Source organism: Dicentrarchus labrax, unplaced genomic scaffold (genome assembly GCF_905237075.1).
Source record: "Dicentrarchus labrax unplaced genomic scaffold, dlabrax2021, whole genome shotgun sequence".
Taxonomy (NCBI): Eukaryota; Metazoa; Chordata; class Actinopteri; family Moronidae; genus Dicentrarchus; species Dicentrarchus labrax.
The window spans coordinates 18,248,288-18,274,639 of record NW_026136710.1 but is presented as its reverse complement, the minus strand read 5'-3'; the positions used below and the strand labels follow the sequence as shown (position 1 = coordinate 18,274,639).

Below are 26,352 nucleotides of genomic sequence, written 5' to 3'. Positions count from 1 at the left end.
CACTTTTGGAGTGACCAGCTCAGAAAATGCTCCCAGTATGAAAGTGAAAAAGTATTTGACAAAACCTGTATAGACAATTGTAACAACATAATTAATATGTTCTTTCTTTCAAGCAACTAAAGCAGCTGAAAGCTTTTAAAAAAAAATACAATTGTACACGTTTTTTGAGTGTACTCCAGTTAAACGTTTTTCGAGCCAAGTGACTGACATATTATTTGATACTGTGGGGATCCGCATCCCATGTCTTCCAAGCATTGTATTGCTGAATGAGGATTCTTCTCTTAAATTTATCAAACCATGAGAAAAGGCTTTTCTTTGCCAGATTAACCGCTACCAAAAAAATCCTCATTACAAAATGGGCACCACCATATACTTTATTCATTAACCAATGGTTGTCCTTTCTTAATAATCCCTTAGTCATTAAATTATCAATTGTATCTGTAATCAATGCTAAAGAGGAAATGTTAGAGGCTCTGCAAACAGATGCTGACTTGGTGATATCTTTGATGTAAGATAGGACATCCTGATATGTGGAGAGACAGACATGAGAGGATAGATCTGGAGCCCAGTGTACAATCATGATATGCCATATTAATGTGTGTGAATGGATGAACTTATATGATTGCAATTAAGTACAGTTACCTGTAATATTTGTGAAATGGCAAGAAGGGTGGGGTTTCTCTCATTTTACCTTTTCTTTCTTTACTAAAATATGTAAAATTTTCTTATTTGTATGTTTATACCACCTTACGGAGGTGGCATTGAAAAGTAATAAAGTTGGCTAAAAAAAATAAAAATAAAAAAAACTCTTGCTGTGAGGCTGATCTTAAGCAGTTAAATGCTAACACAGGCATGTGTGCTGCGTGTCATCCCCTCTCTCTGCCCCTCCTTTCCTGTCTGTCTTCAGCCATCACTATCATAAAGGCAATAAAAGCCCTAAAAAATACTACTAATAATAATAAAAAGTACAATTGATGGGAATATCATTGGTTTGGCAGGTATTGGTCATAAACCTGGAATTAAAATATTTCCTCTGGGGAAATTCATCCTCTGTGGAACATCAGTGTATGTAGAAAACTTCATAGTAATAAATCAAATAGCTGGTGAAATATTTCAGTTTGGCTAAAAACAAAGGTCCTTACAAAATAATGCTCTGACTGGGGTGTGTTCTGGTTGGCAGTGTTCAACCTGTGAGCAGCAAGCTGAAAAATGTGGTTCAAAAACACCACAGGAAACTGCTATTTGTGGAGAGAAGACAACAGCTCAAGGCTCTTAAAACCACACACACAGGATTTCCAGTATGCCGATAATATCATTATTTACATGGCCAAGTGGGCCAGACATGTAAATTAACAGACCCTCACGTAAATGAGATTAAGATGCACCAGAGCGTTGACTCTGCTGTTCTAACTGCCATGATTAAATAATAATGAACTAATCAACCTTATCGTTATTAAAAAAGATCATGAACTACACGCATGTTGGTCCTCCTTTAAAATACTCCTAGAAAATGTTTATATCTGGATTATGCAGTAGTCAACTATTTTATTTCCCATAAGTAACATAGAAGCATGACTGACAGACCAAAGCCCAAAGCAGATTTGTAGTTATCAATCAAACCAGTGTTCAACAATGCTGCAGATTTATAAAAGGTTGCCTCCATGATTACACAAATTAAATTCCAGCTGGAGAAAATATATCAGTTCTGCCAGTCAAACAGCCAATCAACAGTGCCATTCAGCTGTCTGGTTAGGAGTAATTTTATTTAAGCCAGCGAGGCCTGTAATGATCTCCCAATAGTAGCATCACTGGCGCTGACATTTAAAGACAATTAAATACCTAAGAGATGCAATATGTCTGTGCACTGCCTCAAAGCCAATACGATGTGTGGATTAGCTGGGAGCACACCTCTAAAGGGGTACATCGTCATATGCTATCAAGCTCAATTGCCTTGTTTGCATGGGAATATCTTAGTAGAAGAAGATGCTAACCTTGTTTTTCTTGGAAAACTCAGAGTAGGACTTCAACATTATTCAGTGTCTTTCAATAGTTAGTCATGGTTCATTTAGGATATAATGTGTTTGAACAATGAGCCCTCTTTTTCTGAAGAGTTTCATTTATTTCCAACTGCAAGGTTTTCATTTCCTGTCCATCTTAACTGGAACAAAGACGGCCAAGAGAAAGGAGGTGTGGGGAGAGCTGTTCAGAGAAGAGGAGGTGCACGTGGGAAAGATGAATGTCACCAGGCCCCATAGTTCATCATCTCAGATCATCTGAGGGTGGCGGTCAGTGAAAATGCGATCCCCCTATACTCCTCTGTCAAGGTCAAATCATATTGGAAAAACAAGGTAAGGATGCGAGAAATGAAAGAGCACTGCTGAGGGCAAAGACAAGCAGGTCAACCTCAACATACATTCAGCCCCTCAGCTAAATGTTGGTGGATAAGTGGAAACAGTCGCGTCTCGATATACTGTATAACGAATACTGCAACCTTAGCAAGGAAGGTGGTTGACAGTGGAGACACCAGAGGGTTTCATAAATTAAAAGGACATTTCTCATGTGAGAGTAGCCTATTGTCAATGATTTAATGAATACATGGTGGAAAACACAAGGGAGGGAAAGACCCAGTTTCACTGTGTGACAGTGTGAATAAAAAGAGCTAAAGTATTGTCTAGAAATGATGGTCAGACTTGTGAATTCCCACATTAACTGGATCCCGGTGAGCCGAGCTCACACAATGGCTGTTACTCTATAAACTACTGGCCTGTGTTTGTGGTCTCCATATTAAACAGGATGTGTTCTAAGCATTATCATAAACTTCTATACAAATTGAATCAAATAAAATATTGCAATGGCTTGTTGTTGAAGGCCTTCCCAAAATCCTTTTATAAACCAGCCAGTCAGAAAACAATCAACTGTTATGTAAATTAGCTTTACTTCTACTATAGGGCTATATTTTCAAACCCTACCTTAAGTGTACATGCACGCATGCAGGCGCTTTCATCGGGATAGGGGATAATTATTTCAGTACCTTTCAACACCAATGCAGCATTTTTGTTACCGGGTACTTTATGAAGGAGTAGGCGTTTTTATAATAATGAGTGGGACATAACATGCTAAACATTTATGTAAGCGCTGAAAACAAGAATGGTATTACAAGTTTTGTGTTGTTTTGCCAACTTAGAGAATTAACTACAATTAGCTACATCTGACTAAATTTGCCAATAAGAGTTGTCATTATGTTGGGTAAAATCAACAATCCCCAGCTTAAACTTTTACTTGCTTCTGCTCATTAAGATACTATTAAAAATGTGCATAAGAAGAATAAGAAAATAAAGAAAAATAATATATTTTGTGTGTAAATAAATATGTAAATAAAATAGTTTTTTTATAAATTCCAGTCTTGGCCCCAAGTACCATAATAACCACTGATTTACCACTACATGTTTCCACTAGAGCAGAAATGTTAAATAATTTGCATGAGTTTGGGGGAAAAAATTATCCTCCGCATCAACCACTGTGTCTCGATATGGCAGATGGGCCAGCCTGTGTCAATATACAAGCAGGAAATAACGGAAACCGAAAGAGACACAGTTGAATGAAAAAGCAAATATAAAGTCTTGTAAAAGCAGAAGTTAGCTTGCTTTATTCCACAGTTCTAATTTTGGCAGCAGCACCTGCACTGCATACTCACATGGGATCAATGATGTAGAAAAACAGTGTGTGACATAAGTATAGGGAGCTTTCTTCTGAAACTTTGAGCTCAAAGTCTTACAATGGGAGCAATGCAGAAAAGCCATTAGTCACTTACAGTTACTGTGATCTCAAGCAAGATGCAAGGGCAGACAAACATTGGAATTGATCCTTTAAATGACAGAGGACTAAAGTGAAAGGCCACTTGAGATGTGAAAATTAGTGAAAGAACACACCTGACAACCTGAAGATACACAATATTAAAACCTCTGGAAAAACAGTTTCAGCTTGTCACGATGTAAAAATGTAGAGAGGAAAATAACACCTTTTACCCCACTCAGAGAAAGAAAATTACACACTTTGCACAACACAGCAAGCACTCGACAACAGAATACACCCACACATTCTTCTCAGAAATCAGCAAAGTCACGATAAGAATGCAACACTTGCACAGGGTTTGGGAGGATAACAGTAGGGTGTCCAGACTCCAAGTGCTCAGTCTGAGCCAAGCATTGTTGGACTCATCCAAGGTGGGGATGGGTGCGTTCTGAACTCTCTGTTCTCCGTCCAGATGTTTCTTGTTGTCTGGCTAAGTGCAGGGGAAGGGAGGGGAGGGGATTACACAACTCTTTCTCTCACTCTCTCTCTAACCCACCAAGTGCTTATGCTAAGAGGGGAGTGGGAAGCTGTGAATGTCCTTTGAAAATGAAAGGGAAAACTTGGATAAACAGACACAGAAAGATGAATCAACTTGCCATTGCCAACTGCGTTTTACAGTTGCCTTACAAGGAAAGTTCATTTGTTTTCTACTCTACCTTGATGCAGTTATACAATCAACACATCTCTAAAAGATTAGAATATTGATGAAGGTAGGACTTATTTAGGGCTGTTGTATTAGATTGTATTAGTTTTTGCTATGTGTACCTAATAAACTGTCCATTGATCACTATCTATATATAGCAAACCTTTCTGTAAAACTGTTGACAGGACACCTTGAATGGCAGGTCCATTATTACTCTTTGTATTGTGAATTATTAAACAATTTTGATTAAATATTTGCAAAAAAGTATAAAAAAAATAATTTCTACGTGTTACCGGTACACAGGGATATGGAAAAACACGAACCAGGATGTGTATGCAGAAGTCAACAAGGAAGAAAAATAACTTTTTGGCCATAATGTGTGTGTAATTTGCATGGGTGCCCTCATGGATACCCATCATTCCCATAACACATTCAAGAATCCAAACCAGGAAACTTGGTTTACTCTTCTAATAGTTTAAAAGAATAGTTTTTTTCCAAGTTCAATGTTCAATGACAAGATCGATACCACTCATGCTTACTCGTTTTGCTCCAAGTGATTAACTTAGCTGAGCATAAAGAATAGAAGCAGCAGGAAACAGCTAGTTTAGCTCTGTAAAGTAAAAAAAAAAATCTGCCAACCAGCATCTACATTTGACTATTTTTATTGTTTAATCCTTACACAAACAGCAATGTGAAAATGATGAGCCAGTAAGTCGTAAATGAGTGAATGGGAGTTATTCACATAGTTATGAATGGGAGCATTTGCTTTGGAAAGAGCCGGGCCAGGTGCTTCCCCCCTGTTTTTTGCCAACTGAAGCTAATCGCCTGCTGGCTCTAGATTCATATTTAGTGTACAGACAAGAGATTGGCATGAATCTTTTCCTTTATCTCAAAGCAAGAAAGTGAACTAACGTACTTCCCAACATGTCAAACTTTTCCTTCAAAAGACCATGTGTGACACGATAAAAGAATAGCACAAGTAGAGCAGACCCCTTCAGTCAGTGACACAGCAACCACCCTTGTTGTACCCTAGCAGATAAAATGTATATTGTTTATTTAAAATGCTAATTTTTATTTGTATGAAAACGTAGATAGGTTCTAGGTTCCTTTTGAGTTATTTTACTTTGAATGGTTTTGTAATAGTGCTTTGATTTGATTTCTCAAACTGATTCTCTGTGATTCCACCTTCTGGTTGTTTTTTTTCTCTCTCTTTTTTTTTCCCCCCCATGAGCCTCCGACATTAATTCGAAATTGTTTAGCTTTCCCGTCTTCACACTCCGTTGCTTTCATTATGCTAACACCAAACTGGTGGCAGGTTTTTATGTTTTTCTTCACCTTTTTAGATGGGAAATGGGATTGAGGAAGCTCACCTGGCTTCCTCGAGCTGACACTTATGAGAAATTGGTTTTTAGAAATATCATCAATCACAAGCGGACAGGACAACTGGTCCACGTTACAGAAAACCGTAGAGATAGTCAATTTTGTCTGAAAGCTGAATCATATGTCTAAAGTGGTGAGTGTGCTGACAGATGCAGCAACAAATGCGGTTTTCACAGGGACACTAAATGAGATGGACATTGAATAAAAAGGCTCAGATCAACGTCTGATCAACTCATAATCTCGTGCATAAACCGACATTGCAGCCGTACTGCAACTACAGATGTGCGAAAGACACCGCTAACATCAAATTTGTTGAAAGGGACAGTTACACAGTGCAGGAGTGACACGCCGAGTGCATGATGAAAGGCAACAGGCCCTCACACAGTTCTGTATGACTGTAGACTAAATATAAACACAACTGCACATATACAGTTCTGGGGAATTACTTTCAGTGTTGCAACACCCTGCTTAGTCGTAACATAATATGCACACTCTCAGAACTGTCTATTGTCTGATTTTGGTTTCCCATGGGCTTTTTCACGTTTTCTCCCCAAAGCTTTTTTTCTCATCTTTCCTGTCCACCAGAAAGGATTTTCTTAAATTGCTGTGAAAATCCAGCAAGATAACTTCCAAAGCAGATAATAGCTTAAAGTAGGTTTTCATGGCCTTTGTTAACAGTGACAATTACAACTTCATTAGTATGCAAGATGGCAGCTTACTTCAGACACATTAATGGAAAAAACTTCCAGTGTAGAATTTTAAGGACTCGGAACCTGGAGAATACAAATCAACGTCTGTAAAGGACTGACAAGGTGGCTTTGTTTTCTCTGTATCAGGATAGTCCAGCGGTTAAAGAGGGCGACCTTCAGCTGAGCTCCTTGGGCCCAGCCCCTGCTGCTAAGACTCTGCCCTGCCAACATGTCCTTGAGAGGAGCTGGTGGTGGTGGTGGGGTACTTCCAACAAGCAATGCATCACATTACGATGAGATTATTTCTCTAAGCCTATAATCAGTCATCTGATTCATTTCATTTGTGGGAACCTGGATTACATCCTGCAACAGAATTGACTTCAGAGGCACAAATTCATACAGTTTATTAAACTAGTTGATTAGCTGAACATTTTAGCTCACTGTCAAAAGGAAATAACCTGCTGGTTATGGCTTCAGATATACTGAGATCAGGTTGCTTTTCTTGCTGATCTGACTATGTAAGAGATAAGAGAATAAAAAAAGTAAGCACTGAATAATGTAATGCATTTGAAGACAATACTGATAAAAACACAGTACGTTTCAAAAATACTGTAACAAAACATCCACACTACACCCAGGAAGTGGTCTAAATTATAAATCACAAAGCCGTGCACCCTGAACTAAAGGTGGAGCACCAGGAAATGATCTCTTCCACCTCCTATAACCCGCAACACACTGTTCCACTTTGTTTGCATGATTAACAAGAGACTGAGCCGTGGGGAAGATCAATAAGTACTGGCCTTTTATGGGACGGAGTCTAACATTGTAACCCTACCGTTGTGCCCTTCCGATTCCACAGCCAATTATGTGATACGATCAATACACATTGGTAATTGGATATCAGGGCTTCTTGTGGCAAAAGGCCTGAAAAATCCATTGCTGGTGCAACATATAAACACTACTCCTGTACTTAGTTGCCACCAGGCAACGTGTCACAAGGGTGCATATTATCCATTTCATTTGGCAAAGACATAGAGAAAATATAAAGCTTTTTATCTCCCCCCCCAGAAAGAGGTTGCAAATGTATTACAGTGTGTGTTTGTGTACAGCTGGGGTCGGAGGTGTCTGCGGGGGAGGGGGGCACTGCTGCGCCTATCCCCGGAGCACAATCCAGATCCTAATCTGTTCCCTACCACAGGAAAAAGCCCCAATCACTCTACCACCACAACAACTTGAATTAGACTCCCGTAACAGTATAGTTCTGACAACAGCTCAACACTTAACAGGCCGATTGTCATTGCTGACAGTCGTGGATGAAACCAGATGCCAGTCAAGGCCTGGAAAGGAAAACTGACTACTGATTAACAACTAAACAGTCAAAATTAATTAAAAAGAAGAAAAAAAAGATCTTCTGGTTGGAGAGGAACTGCAGGGGAGAGATTCAGCCATCTGGCTCGCCACTACAGAGATGGGACCGCAGCCTCCTTTTTCATTTCTCTGCGGAGTGATGGCGCCCAGCAGAGCATAGCTGGCTCTGGGAGGATTCAGGCGCCATTCCACTGCATGCCCATGCTAATCACCCCCAACAACCGCTATGCAGATGGAGCCTCTTTAGAAATCAGACGGTGTCCATAAGGCTCCATGATCTCTTTGTCCATCTCTAGTGGAATGGGAAGACTGGCAGCTTGTTGTCATGGTGGATCGGTTTTTTCGAGGTGTAATGTGTCCCCAGAGGTTAGTTAGGTAAGATAATTATGAGAGGATACTAACAGGATGATCCTAGCCTTCACTGGATGTTTTTGAAGGACTGAAGGTAATTCTAGTGTCAGTTATAAAAAGGCTCTCCACGCCCGACACTGAAATGCTCTTCACTAGATTTGCTGTAAGCTGCCTTTACATGACATCACTTAAATTCTCCCTCTCAGTCTGAAAGATTAGGTCAACTCGGAGTTCCCCCGCACAAACACTGTGTGCTCGCGTTTCAGACCATCAGCGTTCCCTGAGGAATGCAGGGAAGAGAAAGAAGGAAGAGACAGACGAATGTTCCACAGGCTTTTAGGTGGGGGAGTGTTTTTTAAATACAAATGATAAACTGCATGGCTCTGGTTTTCTCTACAGACCGGCTGAGTCATGTTCAAGCCACTGCTAAATACTGGAATAAGTGAAAAAAGAGGGTGAGATGATACATAATGATATACGATGTATTGCAATGTGGTTTAAAAACTTGCATCATTGGGCAGAAACAGTTTGCTTTATCTGCTCTAGCTGTAATTACCCTGCATTAGACGTCTGGGGGTACTGCTGCCAAAGCTAGTTTGACTTTTAGATGTTAAATAATTCAAAAGTCATCACTAGCCAATAACACAACACATCTAGCCTGGTTTTAAATTAATTTCTTCCCCTCCCATGCTGATGCAGTAAATTTTGTAATTTGTACCAAATCCAATTCTGTTTCAATTACAGCCCGACTGATACAGGACTTCTGAGTGATACTGATTATGAGAGCTTATACAATCTGATGATACATCGTCCAATATTAATTTGACAAGCCGTAACATAAATAAACTCTTTTTTTTTTTAAGATTCCCTGGACAATTTACAGTAAGTAGACACAAAATCATCCATTCCTCTGTAGGTAGCTGGTGAATGAGCCAATTAGCAAGCAATTTGGAGCCACTCGGTGCTAGAATCTTTCTTTTTGACAGGTGTGTGCTTCATAGTTCACAAACTCTCCGCAAGGACCAAAACTTATTTAATAGAAGGAAGGTACAAGACAAGTGTTTTTTTCATCACTTTGGAGGCTTTACCTTTGGTACACTCAAGGATGGGCATAAAAGGCAGGAAGCAAACAGTGTGACTTCAAAATGTCCTTGTCAACCTCTGCCATTGTCTTCCACGTAGACTGAGACAGAGCTTATAACGAATGTGCATATGAGCCATTATATTGTATTGAAGTATGTTCATCCATGGCCCTGGGCACATGAAACACACAAAAACAAAAAATACCAGATGATATAGAACTGATATTAAATTCCTCCAAACTCCCATCCACCCACGACACTTAAATTTCCTGTTTATTAGCCCTCTCGTAAATCAAATCGAGCTGTGAGATTAAAACATGGCCACATCCCTTTAACACGTGCACTCTGGGGATCTGAACTTTTAAATCAAAATGCTCATCCCCAGATTGTTCTGCAGAAGCCTTTCCACCATAGACCATTTGTATTTATGGTTTGGCTGGAAACAGTTCAGCTTTGCACCAATCAAGGGTCGAGCTTTAAAACTCAATTGAACAGAAGTCAGCTGTAAGAACTAAATTACTTAGCATTCTATCATTATTATTCAAAGGTTACTGAATCATTTATTGTATTAAGTGATTAATAATCCATGCTAAAATATACAATAACATTATTTCTTTAAATATTGGGTTATTCATGATCCAAACACTTAAGAGGAATTTAATTTAATTCGTTTTCATTGTGTCTAAAATCTACCTCAGCATCACATCTTGTGGTTTGTGTTTGCTGTATGTAGTAAGGCAGAAAAATAAAGGGGCTTGTCTGAATTCCAAATTTGCTTCCTGTTTCTTTATCCCACTGAACAAGCAGCGGGCCGGCAGGACCGCAGTAGTACATGCGTGACCATTCATTTGGACTTAATGAATATCGACCACAACTACTGCGTGATTCATTCGACTAATGCATTATACAACGAGTCCTTAACTGTTTTCCTATTTACGTCTGTTCTATGCGTTCTTCCTCTCGCATAACACCACGAGCTCTGTGCCTTTACAGCCTCATATTTATTTATTTGATGAGAGCCTGTGGCAGACTGTGAGGTGTTGTCCCGCTAATGAATGTGCCGGAAAGCTGATACCTTATGCTGTGCTGAATTTAGAAGCGAACCTCTTCATCTGAAAGGAATAATTCTTCTTGCTCAGTTTCAAATCAATATCATAGCATCCAAAGGAAAACAAAGCATTTGTTTGCTGTTTATTAAATACTAGCAAGCTGTTGTGGTGGTGAGGTCGAGATGTTAACTACTACTTGATTATATATCAAAAGCAGAAAGTGCTTGAGTAAAGAAATAATACACAGTAATGCAGTGTAAAGTCCAACATAATCTGTTAAACTAAAGCACAATCTGTAGATTAGGTCACACATTTCCTTGTCTACTTGCAGTGCAATATAGAACAAAATAAAATAACCAGGAACAAGGAAGTGAGAAGGCTGAATTTGCTTAATTATATATTGAACTTTAGTCCCTGGTCCAGTCCATTAACTTATTTTGGAAAGTGCTTTAATGCAAGCCCTCTTCTCTTCTTGATCATCACACGCCAACAGAAGTGGTTCAATGGCATTTCTTAGGAAATCTTTTCAAACTTTTCCGGCCAGTTGCTGTCAAAGTTTAGATTGTTTCTACATTTATTACAGAGACATTCAATAATGATTTCTGTTCCACAAATTTCATGATGTACTCTGCGTGTTTCATCACATTTTCAAAGGGCGTTTAACAGTTTTGAAGAGACAGATGTTCACACCTGGATATCAGGACTAGACTATAAACGGGATTTAGAGGATTTAGTAGAGTTTTTCATAATCATGAAGCACTGTGGAGAACGCGGGTATAAAGAATTAAGTGAATGAAGTCCTATTTGTATTCAAGCGCTTACATGGTGTGGCAATATCAAATGTAATTTATTGTAGAATTAGCAGTAGAATAAAAATATATTCTTACATCTATGCATCCTACAACCACTACACTGTGGACTGTGGAGAACTACAGAGGCTAAAACACACCTTTCAGCACCTGCTCAGGACTGCTCCCTGGGCATTTCTTTTGAGACATTAAGGCCATTCAGATTCTTGTACAGCTGACACATGCAGTACATGCCACTTCCCTTATTTGTTCGTTCCTCAATTGACCCAGAAATTGTTCCGGTTCCGATGCTCTTATTTCTGTTCAGAGGAGTGAGGATGGAGGGGAGAGGAGATTGCGCTGAGGAGGCATGAGCGAGGATACAAGAACGCCGTCTTGGCAGCCAACTAATTGACCACACATACTGTGAATGCAAATACAAACTCGAAACCACCACACCACACAGCTGTAAAATCCAACTGACAACTGATCCAGATGTGAGGTCGTTATTAGAAACGGACATCACTTTAAAAGGAAAGAATGACTAATTTATCTAAAAGCGTGGTTACTCGATTCCTGTCTTATTGCATCTTTACTCGCATCTTCAGATAGGGGAGACTCACATGCAAGTGAGGGAACCGTGGACGCAGTTGAGGTACTTAGCCTGTACCCACGAATAAATGTGATTAAAAGAGGATAAATTCTTACATGAAAATGTCAGAACTTGAACAGCAGCAGCTGGGAGCAGGTGTGTAAAATCTTCACTGTTGGCTTTTTAGCCTGACTCGCTTCAGTTTCTAAGGGAATATTTATTTATAGGCGAAGTGGATACCAAGACTGTCCTTCAACTTGACAAAGTTCAAGCTCCTTCCTGCTGCCAGGCATCCGCCCTACTGAGGTGACCTTGAACAGGACACTGAATTCCGACCAGCTCCGGGAATATTGCTCTGTACTCAGCTGTGCAATATTACCTCAGTGTAAAAACAGGTATCAATCCACTGCTAACTCCTCTGGGATTAAAGGAATATCATTTATTTATTCATCTTTACATCCTGGGTCCTTATTTTCATTTGCCATTAGGTCTTTTACCATTGATTATAATATTTTTGTAATCTAAAGATGGGACAATATCAACGTTCAATCATGGTCTGACTGATCGAGATTGGGCATTCATTTTAACATGTAATTTATGAAAAATGAAAGTTAGGTAAGTTAAATGTTAATGATAATGAGCAGGAAGCATGGTCAAAGTTACTCTGTAAATAAGACAGAAATTACATTAATGTACAATATAGTGCATATTATACTCTGTGTTCAATTTGGAATTGTTAAATACTTAGTTAAAAATAGCGAACTGCCCCTGAACTGTACATAATTCACTGTGAAAGACACATTTGCTCGTCAGTGACACTAGCTTGCTGAGACAAAGGCTCCCATCCCCTCAAGGAATGACATATGTTTATAGGCCAGTTGTGGAAATACCAACACACGCCACAGAAATATCAAAAGTTACAGTTTAAATGATTTTCATGACCTTAGGTGTGGGATTAGCTCACACTAAAGGTTAGAAAACCCTGGTCTGGATCCATTCCCTCCTTGTCAATCCCATTAGCCTCCAGTGGCACTGCCCCAGCTGTGCAACCCAGGACGTGTCCCTAACGAGCTCCATTAGCAGTATTACCTGCATCCGGCGGGTGCTGGGGTCAGGGGGTCAACAGTAGACCAAAAGCTGAGATTAAATTACCCCTGAGGGAGGCACGGGTGGGTGGTTGTCTGCAGCACTCACCACCCCTCTCCCCATACTGGTCACAGAGATTTCAGAATAGTAGGTGGCCACGTCTTTACCATGTCGTTTTCTGTTTCATACACTCTCTCTGATCTTATTTCCAACCCTGCAGAGCGGACGTTTTCACTGTTATAAGCAGGGGCACTGCAAGAGTCAGTGGAGATCTTTGAATGAGTCTGGGGGGCTGAAAACGCTAACGGATGGAACCTCATTTGACATTTGATTACGATGATTCATGATACAAATGATCAGATTTTTGTTGCCATATAATGTTAATTGTCCCGATAACATTCATTTTGCATTTAAAATGCAGCTTTTTCTGCCTAAAATAAGCTTCTGTGTGGAATTGAAATTACAAATAACAGTGATGAAATAATAAAGACTATATGGTTTATTCAACTGTTGACCCACCACACAAATCTTTGAGGATACCATATTTTTTTTATCAAAAGGGCACATTTCATTGCAAAGTGACGTGCTTGCAGCCATAGCCCAGGTAGAAATAGCAGAATTTTTAAAAAAATCGAATTTCAAATCAGGTCCTGTTACTCGCCAGCAGCAGCCAATATTTCTGGTGGGAGCTGGACAAAGAGGAAGAACCTCAATTACTGTGAGTGGAAGCGGCAGGCTCTGTGTGAGATGTGGAGCCCTGTGGAGCATTCAGAAGCTCCAGGAGAGCTCTGGGCTCAGCCAACAGTGATTCAGTCTGAGCACAGGTACCGTAACGTCTCTCATACAAACTTACAGACCAATACACATTACAAACAAGTGCACGCAACTCACATACACAAAGAAACAAAAGCTCAGCAGCACACACATACATATCCGCCTGAGTCATCCCAAAGGCATTCACAACTACCTCACTAAGAGGAAGAAAAAAAAAAGAATGAGAAAGGCCGGGTGAAAAAAAAACAACAAAAAAAACATTGCAGAACACACAAAAGGCTTCAGAGAGCACAGCTCAGTCTTGTCTTTCAGACTCAGCCTGAGGCGCTGGATTCTTGATATGTACACGTTGAGCTCCGACGCATCTCCAAACACCAGCGCTCGTTAGGCATCCATTTCTGACCTTGAGGTAGAGAGGAAAGCCTTGCCATCTTTAAAAAAAAAACTTTATTGACCACCTAAATGAAGGTTATCTTGGCAGCTTCTTTGAAAGAAGTACTTTGCCTCCTCTCCTGCCCAAAATAAGGCAGATAAATCTGAACTCAGGTTACATGAGAGTTTACAAAAAAATGTGAAAATGACTAAATCTCCTCTTCCTCTCAGGTTGCAATTCCATGCTCGCTAAATAGTCCGATAACATAAATATGTTGCAGTTCAATGACAACAGCGGTATTTTTTGATCAGCCATACAGTCAATCAAAATGAGCAATCACAGACTGGACTCTCGATGTGAACCTGGCCAACTCCATAAAGGCATGTGTCATCGTTTTCGCCATCTGCGCAAAACTCTGACACCCACGTTTTCTATACGAGCTTGCCAGAATGTGGAAGGAAGAGCAAAATATATAAGAAAAAAAACAGCATTCTCAAATGTATCCTGCTTAGTGTGAACATCGCTGTTACCACTCGTTGGCACCAACAGTTTTTGCACAACACACCCTATGGTTACTTCAGGCGCTTCTGATGAACTGTTTTACATTTATTTACAGCTGAGTGCTTCATAACTTATTTCATGACAATAAACAAAGTGTGTGACTTCCTCACTGTGAAGTGGAAGGATGCTTGAATGGACATTTCTCTTTTTAGCCATTTGAATGCACATTTCAACCGTTATTTATTCAGTCACCCTCTGCTGAGTGTTGATTTTTGCAGTGTCCCACTTTATTTTTATGCCATTAGGCACATTCACACCTGCAAGTCAAGCTGAGACTTCAGTAAGTCACCTTTCAGCTTCGTTTAAGCAGGTGCTAATTGTGTTGCGCTTCTTGTTCAAGGGTACAACGGCAGACTTGTAATTTTTTTCACAGGTAATCCAGGGGTTTAAACGTCTCAGTCACTCATTAAAAGCAAATGTTGAATGAATGAAATGAAATCAGAGTTACAGGTATATCCATCTTTTCCATTTTCTATTCTGTTAAATGTCACAGGTGGCTGGATCAGTCTCAGTATGCACTGGGCTGACACATATAGACAACCACACTCACATTCACACCTATGGGCAATTCATGGGCCAGTTTACCTAACCTACATTTTTTTCAACTGTAGGAGAAAAAACAGCATGAACTCATAAGTCAAAATCATAAATTCCTGTAGTCCACCAGAGATGATGCCTTCAAATTGCTTCTTTTGTCCCAGTACAAAACACAAAGATATTCAATGTACAATGATATAAAACAGCAAATCCTCACATTTGAGAGGCTGGAACCTTGGAATGTTTGGCATTTGTGCTTGATAAATTACTAAAATGTCACCTACTTTTTTGTTGATTGACAAATCGATTCATTCATTTACCTTGTCAGCATTAAAGCCCCTTGCACAGTGCGCAAACTATTCCATGGCTTTTGGGGAGCTCACTTTTTCACCCGAGGCTGTGTGTGCACTTGCATGCACCTGTAGGACAGGACTGACAGTGACTCTTGTTGCTGCAACGGCCTACTTGCTTTATGTCAGCACATCTCATATTTAATAATCAGTGCAATTGAGATATCAAATGCAAGGGTCAAATATCAAACCTAACATACCTAAGCCTTTCAGTTACAGTGTTTATGATACTGAGCTGCCCACCATGCTTTGTGCAAACCGGCATCTTTTTTAAAGTGAATTAATGATCACTGATGAATCATCCTCATGCATGAATCACACATCAATAGTAGCCAAATTTTATGAATGAACCATAATGATTAAGATACAGCAAACTAGAAATACATAGCAAAAATAGGATATTGGCAATATTTTATACACTCTCCTAAACTTTCACAAATAATGTTTTCAGGGGAGCTCATGTCTTAAAAAGAGGAGCCAAGCTTCTGAGCATGCAAACTCTACACAGAAAGTCCCCTTTTGGCACAGTTTGGTTTGAACCCAGGACCTTCTCGAGACACTGTACTGCTGGCCACGTGCAGGTACGACAAATCAAACAACCGTCTCAAAATACTTGCCAAAACATGCACCCTCAAACTATTATCATCTCAAATCATAAAATGTACAGTAGAAAAACTAAAAAATGCAGCTGTTGCCTCAACATGTATTAAATCACAGATACCAGAAAAGGCCTTACAGTAACAATACAGTATCAGTGCTGCTACAATGACTTCCCTTTGAGTTCTACAGAATGCACTTAAACACAATGACAATGCACTGAAGCACAAACTGGGATCAATGCCAAAGCATTATTGTGATTAGACCCTGTTAACAGCAGCAACTGAAAAGAATTACTGGGTCACTAGAAAAAGGAGAAGCACATCCCTTTGGACTGAATGTTACTCTTTCACCAAAGGTCCCGTTCTGATTCAGGTCACACTGCACTATAACCCCTGTTCACACCTACTCCCTGTGTCAAACATATATGAGAATATGATTGTTTAACAGCGAGACAAAACTCAATTTGTGAAACTATTAATCACAGTGCAAGTGGAGCCATCGGAGAAATTCTGTACTGAGCAAATAACGTAATCACTCAGCTTCACCTCCTCTTCATTGGGCTAAGCCACTGACTCGGTGTGTTCTGAGTGTTAAAGCACATGCGCTCTGACCTTTTCCTTATCATAAATCACGTACTACTGTTCTGCTGCCAGGATTTTGTTTAACCCAATTTGTCACTGAGGACACCCCTTCCACCCTCACTGCAGATTCGCACAGTGGTACCAGGAGCATGGGATTAGTGGGCGGATCAAAGCATGCCATCCAGACCTCTCCTTTGCCTTGTAATGATGGAAGTCAGTAGCTTCTGGAGCTGATAAGTCCAGGCTACTAGTGGTTACTAGGCAAAGAGAGAGAACGACTAGAGACTGGAGCTGCAACTAACAGTTCCCAGAACCCAACCTTAACTGGTGTGTTTAGTCCAAATGCCAAAGATATTCAACTTAAACCCATATGAAATAGAAAAGAAGCACATCCTCACATTTGACAAGCAGGAACCAGAGAATATTTTGGCATTCTGCTTGTTAAATTCAACCATTACCTCTTTAACAAGCACCCCTGTTTTTGTGCACGAGCCTGAAATTGTTACTATTCTTGAACCCTTTTAACTATATTTATAATTCCATTCTCTTCGGGAAGGTCACGTCTTCTGAGTTTAATATCAAAAAGTCACAACTAGTCCAAATGATACCGAACCACATTAACAAAAGCACAAACATGGCAAAAAATATATTTTCCATTCTTGCCTATAATAAGCATATTTCTGCTGCTGTGCTTTGTGGAGATACCATCGTGCCTTTCAATGATGTGTAATTTGTCAGGGTTGTGAGAGTATTCAATAATAATGTAACAAACCCCTGCTCTCAATCTACATTCTGCTGCTCGCTCAGGGTTAATCTATTATAAAAAATTGCCGTCAATTATTTTTCTGTTCATCGACTACGGAAAAATAAAAGAAAAGCCAGGAATATTTACCCGAAAGAGGCAACCAACAACCCAGACTGAAAGCCAGACAGACAGACGCAGTACACACGCGTTCACACATTATTATGACAGAAACAGGTCACGTAAGGTGTGCCAAGAATATCAGACAAATGTGCTGTCAGAGGGCAATTGCTCTGGTATGATAGCTGTTTTGGCCTCCGTGGGCAAGACAATGAGAATAACCAAGCACATCCTGCATGCAGGCAACCACGAGCCATTCACAGTGCCAATCCCCAGACTTCTCACCATGCAGTAATGGAGGCTCAGTGGTACTTAAGACCAGACTACAGGGTGAATAAGGCTGCGTTCACACTGCAAGCTTTAGAGCTCAATTCTGATTTATTGCTCCTATCTGATTTTTTTTTTTCTCCATCAGATTCCATTGTGAACAGGTCCCGAAGTGACCCACATGATGAACGCAGATCTAGAGCAACATAAAAGTCACATGAATTCTGATATGACTGTTCAAAGGGGGGCACATTGCAAAGACCTGTATCTGATTTGGTCCACATCAGAAAGTGGCTCACATCAAAAAAACAAATGAGTCACACATGAGCAAAAAAAATGAATTTGGGTCACTTGTACCCGCAGTGTGAACGCAGCCTCAAAAGTCAATAGAAACATTTACCACAGCTCCCTTTAACTCAGCTGCTGTGGTCATGTAAACTTCCTGTAGCAGTCGACACCTCCTTTGGAAACTAGAATGAGCTGAAGTGGCGAGTGAGCTTTATATAAACGGAGTCGTGCAGCGATCCAAACCTCTAATCGCACCACCATGTAGACTTGTGTTTCGTTTGTGGTTAACTATATACCAAAACGGTTATTCCTCTTTGAATTTCTTTGCAAAGAGCTTACAGTAAACTTGTCTTTTCTTGCCTACTCTTCTGCTATATGATGTGGGTAAAACATTTAAAAGCAAATAATCCTCAGTTTTGGAGTTAAACTGCTACCATCATGCAGGTGGTGTAGGTTGGCAGCACCTCTTCAACACAAATGACAACTTTTTCTTTTGTTTGTCCAACTGAACTGACAAAAGTAAAAATAACTCTAAATATTTTACTTACTCCTCTTTCAGCAGATAATTAAGTTCCACTCAGAACTAGACTGACAGGATAATACTCAATTAAAACCCTTCTAAAGCAAATGAAGATGTTGTAGCTGTCACTGCAGGGCAACTACAAATTCATTCATCACAGTTTCATTTTCTTGAGAGCCTAACAATGAGCAATCTCAAAAAGGTTGCACTCCAAAATGTGCCAACGTGCGCAGTGAATTCCGATCAGTATTCGTGTGTGTAGAAAGTGACATGAAAGGCCAACAAACACTCAGAGGGACGTGATCAACCTGAGGTCTGGCAGTAGGCAACCACCACTTATGTGTGGGGGTGGCACCTTGTTCCTTCACCTGTGCAAACCTGAACGGACCCTACACTGTGCACCATGAACATCTGTTGAACTGCTGTATTATCACAGATACACTGATAGTGGCTCTACACTGGGCTGAGGCCAAGAAGTGGGCTTGTTGTGACAGGAAGGTTTCCGGCTAAAATCTTGTGCTGAATAACTGGGGGGAAATCCAGGAACGAGATGCTGTAAAATGTCATTCAGCTTCCAAAAACAATCAAAACGATGCATGGAAGATGCCAGTGGCCGGTGGCTGCCCTGGCAATCCCCAAAAGTGTGAATGAGAAGCAAAGCAATGCATATAAAAGGAAAAAAAAGAGTGTGTGCACAGTCACAAGACACAGCCTGAGGGTGTAAATCAACCCCATCATGCAGCTCTGAAGTTTACACAGAGAGGCCGACTCACCTGTGACATCTGGGGTCTGAAATTGATCTCCTTCAGGTCCACTGATCCGGGCGACAGGTTGTGCAACATCTGGCACAAGAGCACCCCATCTCGCAGGGCCTGTGCCAAGTCGAAGACGGCCGCCGAGGGCCACACGACCCGGTGGTTCGGGGGCAGGACCTTGCAGTCTATCAACCACCGCCCGCATTGTCTCCACTCCTCCATATCGGCTCCGGAGACTCTCTCCTCCTCTCACAAAGTAAACCGAGTCCTCGAAGTGGTTCACAGCCGGGCTGAAAGCGGCGGGTTTCACGGCGCACAAGCAGGCACTACGCTCGATTCCCTACCTGCGCCGGATGTCTAACTCATTCACTATCAGCTCCACAATCAGGCAATTTCGCAACTGTATGTTAATCGCAGTGTGTCACCGCACTATAGCCCCATCCCAGGCGCATGTCAGCTCTGCTGTCGCCACAACATGGAAATGATGAAGGCTTGAAAAAGACTAAAATAATAACAGCGCTTCCACAGATCCAGCTCAGCAGACGGCGGCGATGTGAGCAGAAAACGGAGTCGACCTATGGGAATTTTCTTCTCTTCATTCTTAAAAACTTTTCTTAGCATATCCCAAATCCAAAAGGCGTGAATGGACGGCTACAGTAGTGGCTAATAAAACAGCTGGATGCGGCGGTTTGTCATGTGTCGACTTCACTAGTGTCTCACATTTCAGTGAACCAAACAGCACAGCCTACCATGCAAATGTGGAAAAAACAGCGTTTCAAGTCCTGTTTAGCTGTTCAACCAGAGCCCCGGAGTCACCTACCGCATTCGCATCGCATTTCCTCAGAAGCGAAGCGTCAAAAACAAGAACTTCCCGTAATTTCCCAGAGCAATAACAATAAAAGAAACAGAGATCATACACAGAGCAGTCTCTGTACAGCGCCGGGATCACCCTTGTTTCCACAACACAGTCTAAACAACGCTCTCCGGCAGCGGAAACATGTCCAGGAGAAACAAAAAACAAAAAAATAGCAGTGTTTACATTTATCCGGTTAACGTTACTTTGTTTGGCGCTTTTACGCACAGCCCGGAATAGCGTTACGCGCGTATACAGCTCTGCTTTTCAGTGATTTGTGCCTCCCTTCCGTTCATGTCCTCTCTTCTCTCGCGTCTCCCACTCCTCGTTTCCCTCTCGGACGGAGATGTTTAGCGGTCCCAACTCCCGAGCCGAGCTGTACAAATCCTAGGGAGAGCGCGTCCGGGATTCTCTCTCGGTGTTCAGGGCAGGAGGCTGAACGAGCTCGCACGTGCCGATTATCTCGTGCTAAGGTAACACTTGGGTAGTGTGTCCACACTTTGGTGAAGTGGCTCCTTACTCCAAGAATGTGAGTTTCAGGGAATATTTTTTTTTTTTCAACTGGGAGTTGTGGATGCGCCCTCTGACGGATGAGGCGCACACTGCAGGGGCTTCTGATACAAGGGGATTAAAGGGGCATTTAAAAAAAATAAATAAATAAATACATTTGAAAAAACAATAGTTTTCAGTCAATGTGCTTACACTGAAGTGGATGATTGTGGTTATTCACACAATTATATTAAATAAATGATTTTGGATTTTTGTTAAAGGTGCAGTTGGAGTTGGTGTGGAGGTTAAAAGTCAGGAAAACGGGGAAAAAAGGGGATAACTAAAAGACACTATCAAGCATTGTTGGAAATGATCTGCTGTTTTTGGCCATACTAGAGATTACAAGTCATGATATGTTGATCTCATAAAGTCCCGACTTTACCTGAAATGCTACATCTCACAAAGTGAGTGCCCCTTTAATGTAACCGTTAACCCCATCACAAAACACACACACACACACACACACACACACACACACACACACACACACACACACACACACACACACACACACACCCCGTGTCAGGTGTACAGACCACTGAGAATACATTGATTGATGAAGGATTAACATAAAATAAAGATTTTCTGCTATTTAGACCTGATGTGTTTTAATAGGACGTTTTCTGGCTGTACTGCTGACCCAAACTGTTTACAAAATTAGACTAAAGGTTATGTATTAAACCTTCATTCACAGGGTAGATGGTCTTTTACAGCAGCATAATGTTACAATAATATAACAGAAACAGACTCATTAATGGAGTATAGGCTCAGTGAAAGCAGCCACAGGCAGGTGGAGGACATTATTCAGACCAGGCTTGAAAGTGCAGCGAGGTGAAGGTGTTTTTTAGGTGACAGTGCAGCTTGAACCATGAGGCCGCTGTACTAACAGTGAAATAAATATTATATATCATATATCATTCTCATATATACAATTGTGGTTCACTTAAATTGCAATATATTAATCTGGGTGGCATTAAAACACGCCACACTAACCACTACATTTACAGTGGTGGGAAATGCTCAATATACTCTGCCACTGATAAATGTGATTGGCTTGTCATGACTTGTTCCATCATATACCTACCATCATTTCATTTGCGGTGACAGCAAGTCTGAGCCAACACTTTGGAAGTGGCATATTTCATAACTTTATATTTTTTTATTTTTACCAAGAGGCCTTTTTCACAGAAGTCATTTTGAAATGTCACAGCAGGAAAAGTGCAGGTATAAATAATAAATTAATGATGGCTGAATTGCATTTAGTTGCTTTAGTTTCAGGGTCCTGGTATTGCACATGCTGGCTCACTGTCATGACTTACTGGGACACTCGAATAGAACAGAGTCAATGTAGGCATTTTCCATGTTTTCCATAGGCTGATTTCAGTCAGCAACAGGCCTTCAACAACCATAGCCTCCCTGTTAAGGGAAATGATATGCATTAAAGCTGCTATAATCAATATTTTTATATGAATAATGGATAAAAAAATGAATAAATGATAAAATGAGTATGTCAAAAAGTTGGCTCGTAGCAACGGAGTTAACAACAACTATGCTGTTCCCTTCAGCAAACTGTTACATTTCTCTGCCAGCAGCTTTACTGTTTGGTTGACTGTCACCGCTCTCATCAGCACCATTTTCACATGCAGCAGGCAGCTGTTTTCAGCAAAAAATAAATAAACAGCAACAAAAAAGAGCCACTGTAAACTTCCTTCCCAGCACCAAATGGCACACAGACACAGTTAGTGACTAACTGGTGAACAAAGTGGCGCATTTAGCAGCTAAAAGGGCCAGTGAAAGCTAAAAGGAAAGTGAATATTGGACTTAGATTCATTGTTTGGCTGGGAACACAACTCCACATGAATGCTAATGTTTTACAATCAGTTTTCCATATACATTTCAAAGGTTATCTTAGTGTTGTGTTTACGGCTTGTTTCCATTCTGCTCCCAAGTGTCTGGAAAATTAGTTAATGTAAGTTTAAACTAACCTTTCAGCTTTAAGCTAACAGGTCAAGGCTTCAATTGCTTTAATGCAAAGAAAGTGAAGTTCTCTTTACATATAATTATGTGTACACCTTGATCCCAGATGCCCTCTACAACTTCTCCATGTTGTCTATGAATACTGATCCAATCCCTGGCCAACATCACTTATATCAGCTTTTTGCAATTCTTTCCTAATTGTCTTCTACCATTTAGATTCTTTGGCTTTTATTTTGTGCACTTCATTAATTTGGCACTTGTTCCTTTCCCAATCTCTCTCCTCTTCCATAGATTTCCCAATGTCTGTCCTTGTTAATAAAATACTCGCACTTGGCCAATTAATCACTTAATTGTCATTAACATCAATATGCCACCTGTTTCTTGTTAAACCCTCTTTGTCATGTCTCATTACTCTCTCAACTCAGTCATCATTGTCCCTTCCCACCTTCAGAGTTTCCACGGGGAAATCATTCATTTGGCTAATTTATTTGCAGGTATAAAATAGAGTTGTATAGTAAAGTCTGGTGTTCTGTGCTTCTTTTGATTTCTTTTTTTTCTTTTTTTTGAAGATTGCAAAGCTGGATTTATAAAGACCATGTACAAGTGAATAAATTAAAATCAAGGATTCAAACAGCTATTATTTACAGCTGCAATGAATGTTGTGGACTCTTTGTCTCTGCAAGGAGCATCTCCTTCTGCAGCCTTCTTTGCGTAGTGGCTTGGGACTGGCCAGTAAAAAATTGCCTCCCACCCAAATATTTTGGATGTCAAAAGGGAAACATCGATTCAAGATGTTTTAAAACATAATAGTGACGGAACTACAGCAGTGGAACCAAAAAGTTGATCATCTTTTTACCCCCCTGTAGCTGTCTCCAGCAGCCAACACGACCCAGACGGGGGGTTTGGACCTGTGAACTGTTTGTAGCGCAGAGACGATACTAGCTGCTGAAAGAAAAGTATGAGGCCCTCAGGAGCAGGCCGCGAGAATTAGATAAAATCGAATTCTCTGGCTCACCGACTCTGATGCACCTGTTGCCCTTGCGACACCTGGTACTGCACAGCAGGCTTTGTCTGTATCTTCAACTGTCCATAAAGGTTGCTGGCTATCATCTCTGACCCAGAGGTGAAGTTCAACAATCACAAGCTTACAACTTATCCATGTCCTGTTTGATGGGGACAGTTTCCTTCATGGCCGATTCAGCGTGTTTCACACCCACTTTAACGAGCCTGCCCATTGGCTGCAGGGTTTGCAGGAATATGGGAAGACAAGACTTGACCATGTAGGCAGCCTGTAAGCAGAATTCCAGTTGGACTTCAGTTAGAACCATTCAAGCTGCCTGAACAGTGATTTTAGCATTTTACTTTGGACCTAGTGGAACTCCTTCCTATTTCCTGCAATTACACACGTCTACTCACTCCGGTAGACAGGACCGCTAGGGAGCCCGAGGCCGTTCTGCTAGTGCTTACGGCGGCTGTGGATGTGGTCAGTCTGTCAGTAGTGCTGACTGTGTTTCGCCCAATTCACCTCAGGCTACTGGGCCCCAGGGTTTAATTGCTTCACTGACCACCAGAAGACATCATGGTCTCGCCTGGTCAGTTTCCACTGCTGTTGGACATCAGGATAAGGGCCCCAAAAACCGACAAGGCTTATCTACAGAGCATATATATGCAGTCTATTGACACTTTAAAACCAGTTCTCGTGGCGTTCCTATACCTTCATAGAAGTTGTGGCATTGATCAATCCATCTTAAAACCAGTTCTGGGTGGAGTGCTTATACATTCACTGGTCTCAACCTTTAAAAGTAAGCAGACAAATATAACAGCCAATGCACCGTTTCTTTAAGATTATACAAGATCTGGACTCTTAATGGTCAACTAGAACCTTGCCTAAAACTGACAAAGCTCTTTAATCTTGAGGCATTTAAGAATGGGTGAGCAGGGTGAATGGATGTTGATAATGCATTCTGTGATGTACAAATGTTCTTTGAGTTTGGCTGATGGAGCCATGAGATCACTTAACCTTTAAAGACCTTTTGAACAGCCTCATCAGCCTAAAATATGGCTCATAAGTCTTTCAGCAGGTCTTTTCTAGGGGGAACTGTTGCCATGCTCACAGCAGTTCCAGAGCAAGTTGAAAAAAATGCAACAAAAAAGGTAGCACTGGCTGAGAGTTTGGAGAAAGAGCATTGCTTGTTCCTATCCTCGAACCTGAAGGGAAAGGACCTTAACCCTTGACAGATTCAGAGGAGCTTAGTCAGCTGTACCAGACCATGGTCTTACTGATTAGCGTTCACTTATGAAAATTGTATACAATTTGAAAATACTGTTTTGTTAAAAGCAGAGTGTGCATGCACTCTGTAAATCCTGCCTGGACAGATAACTGAAGGTCAAAACATTTAAACGTAATGCTGCTGGAACATCCTTCTTTAAAGTCAGTAAAACAGTAATTCCTCCACGCACTTTACCGGAAACCGACAGATAACACTGAAGGAAAACACACAGCGTACAGTATGAACATGAGGAAATGGCTGACGTCTGTAACCTACATAGTAAATAACCGGCAGCGGTGTCCTAAAGGTTACAGAAACAGGGTTATGACTAGGTTGCACCTAGCTGATCCAGTTATACTGCAGAGTATAAGCTCCTGGTTGCACCCATAAGTGAACCTATATATATATACTGTATGTGAATGTGATGCAGTGTAGAGCTGCAAAATAACATACTCAGCAATTTCTAAAGTAATGGTTTTAAAATAGACTAATAAGTGGCACATATTTTGTTACAAATGGAGCATATTAAAATAAAAAAAGAGGCCCTCACTTTATCGAGAACGTCAGCTAATTTGCAATTAAGATCCTTGATATATGTCACATTAACATAAATCGTTTACTGAACAGAAGTGCATACATGTGCAGTTCATTCTACATACCTTGATTCAAATTGACACTGTGAGGCCGCGTTCAGTGAGTCTCTATTCTTTCTCCTGAATGTTCTTCTACAATGTTGGCGAAAAGAAAATGAAAACCAGAGATCCATTAATCAAAGCAAACACAGTCTAACGTGGTGTGTCTGGAGAGTTGCATGCGTGTGGCCTTTTTAACATTGGATTCATGCGTCCTGAGTGATGGCCAGAAGTGGCAGAAATGACTAGTTGTCATTGAAGTTGTGGCATTGATCAATCACGCCCCAAGGTTGTTAGTTGGAGCCGAGTGGCATGTTCAATGTGGCATGATGGGAATGCAGGTCACAAAGAGCATGTCTCCCTGCCATATGCACAGTGCAAGGACAGCAAGCTGGGCCGGGAGGAAGAAAAATAGTGTAAATGATGAATGACCCCACAGTGTACAAGCAGTTGAGGCTTTCTTTATTTTTTCCCCAGCGCTGAGGTATCAGTGATTTTCATTCCTTTAATGAAAATCACTCTAAGCTGAATTTTTCATACAAGGTCCACTGACAAATAATAATGATAAACAATGCATAGGGTATAGGCTATATACTCATGCCAACTGTAGTATTTTCTCCGATACACAAGTGAAATCATATAAAAGTAATCCTAATAAAGCTGAGGATAGTACATGATCGCCATCTCCTGGTTGATTACTGAACTAGCAGCGTTGAGCCACAG

The 26,352-nt window shown here is 40.8% G+C and overlaps 1 protein-coding gene across 11 annotated transcripts in view; it reads right to left on the bottom strand.

Annotated features, from left to right (window-relative positions):
* vav2 (vav 2 guanine nucleotide exchange factor) overlaps nt 1-20,750 on the bottom strand; it is a 193,193-nt gene extending 172,443 nt beyond the window's left edge. For 8 of the 11 annotated variants that reach the window (XM_051413450.1, XM_051413452.1, XM_051413454.1 and 5 more), the window contains exon 1: nt 19,367-20,750. In XM_051413450.1, the coding sequence (XP_051269410.1) occupies nt 19,367-19,570 (204 nt within the window). In that variant the 5' untranslated portion in view covers nt 19,571-20,750. The remainder of the gene's footprint in view (nt 1-19,366) is intronic. The other 3 variants (XM_051413457.1, XM_051413453.1, XM_051413461.1) reach the window with 1 other exon arrangement.
* Between the last annotated feature and the right edge of the window lie 5,602 nt (nt 20,751-26,352).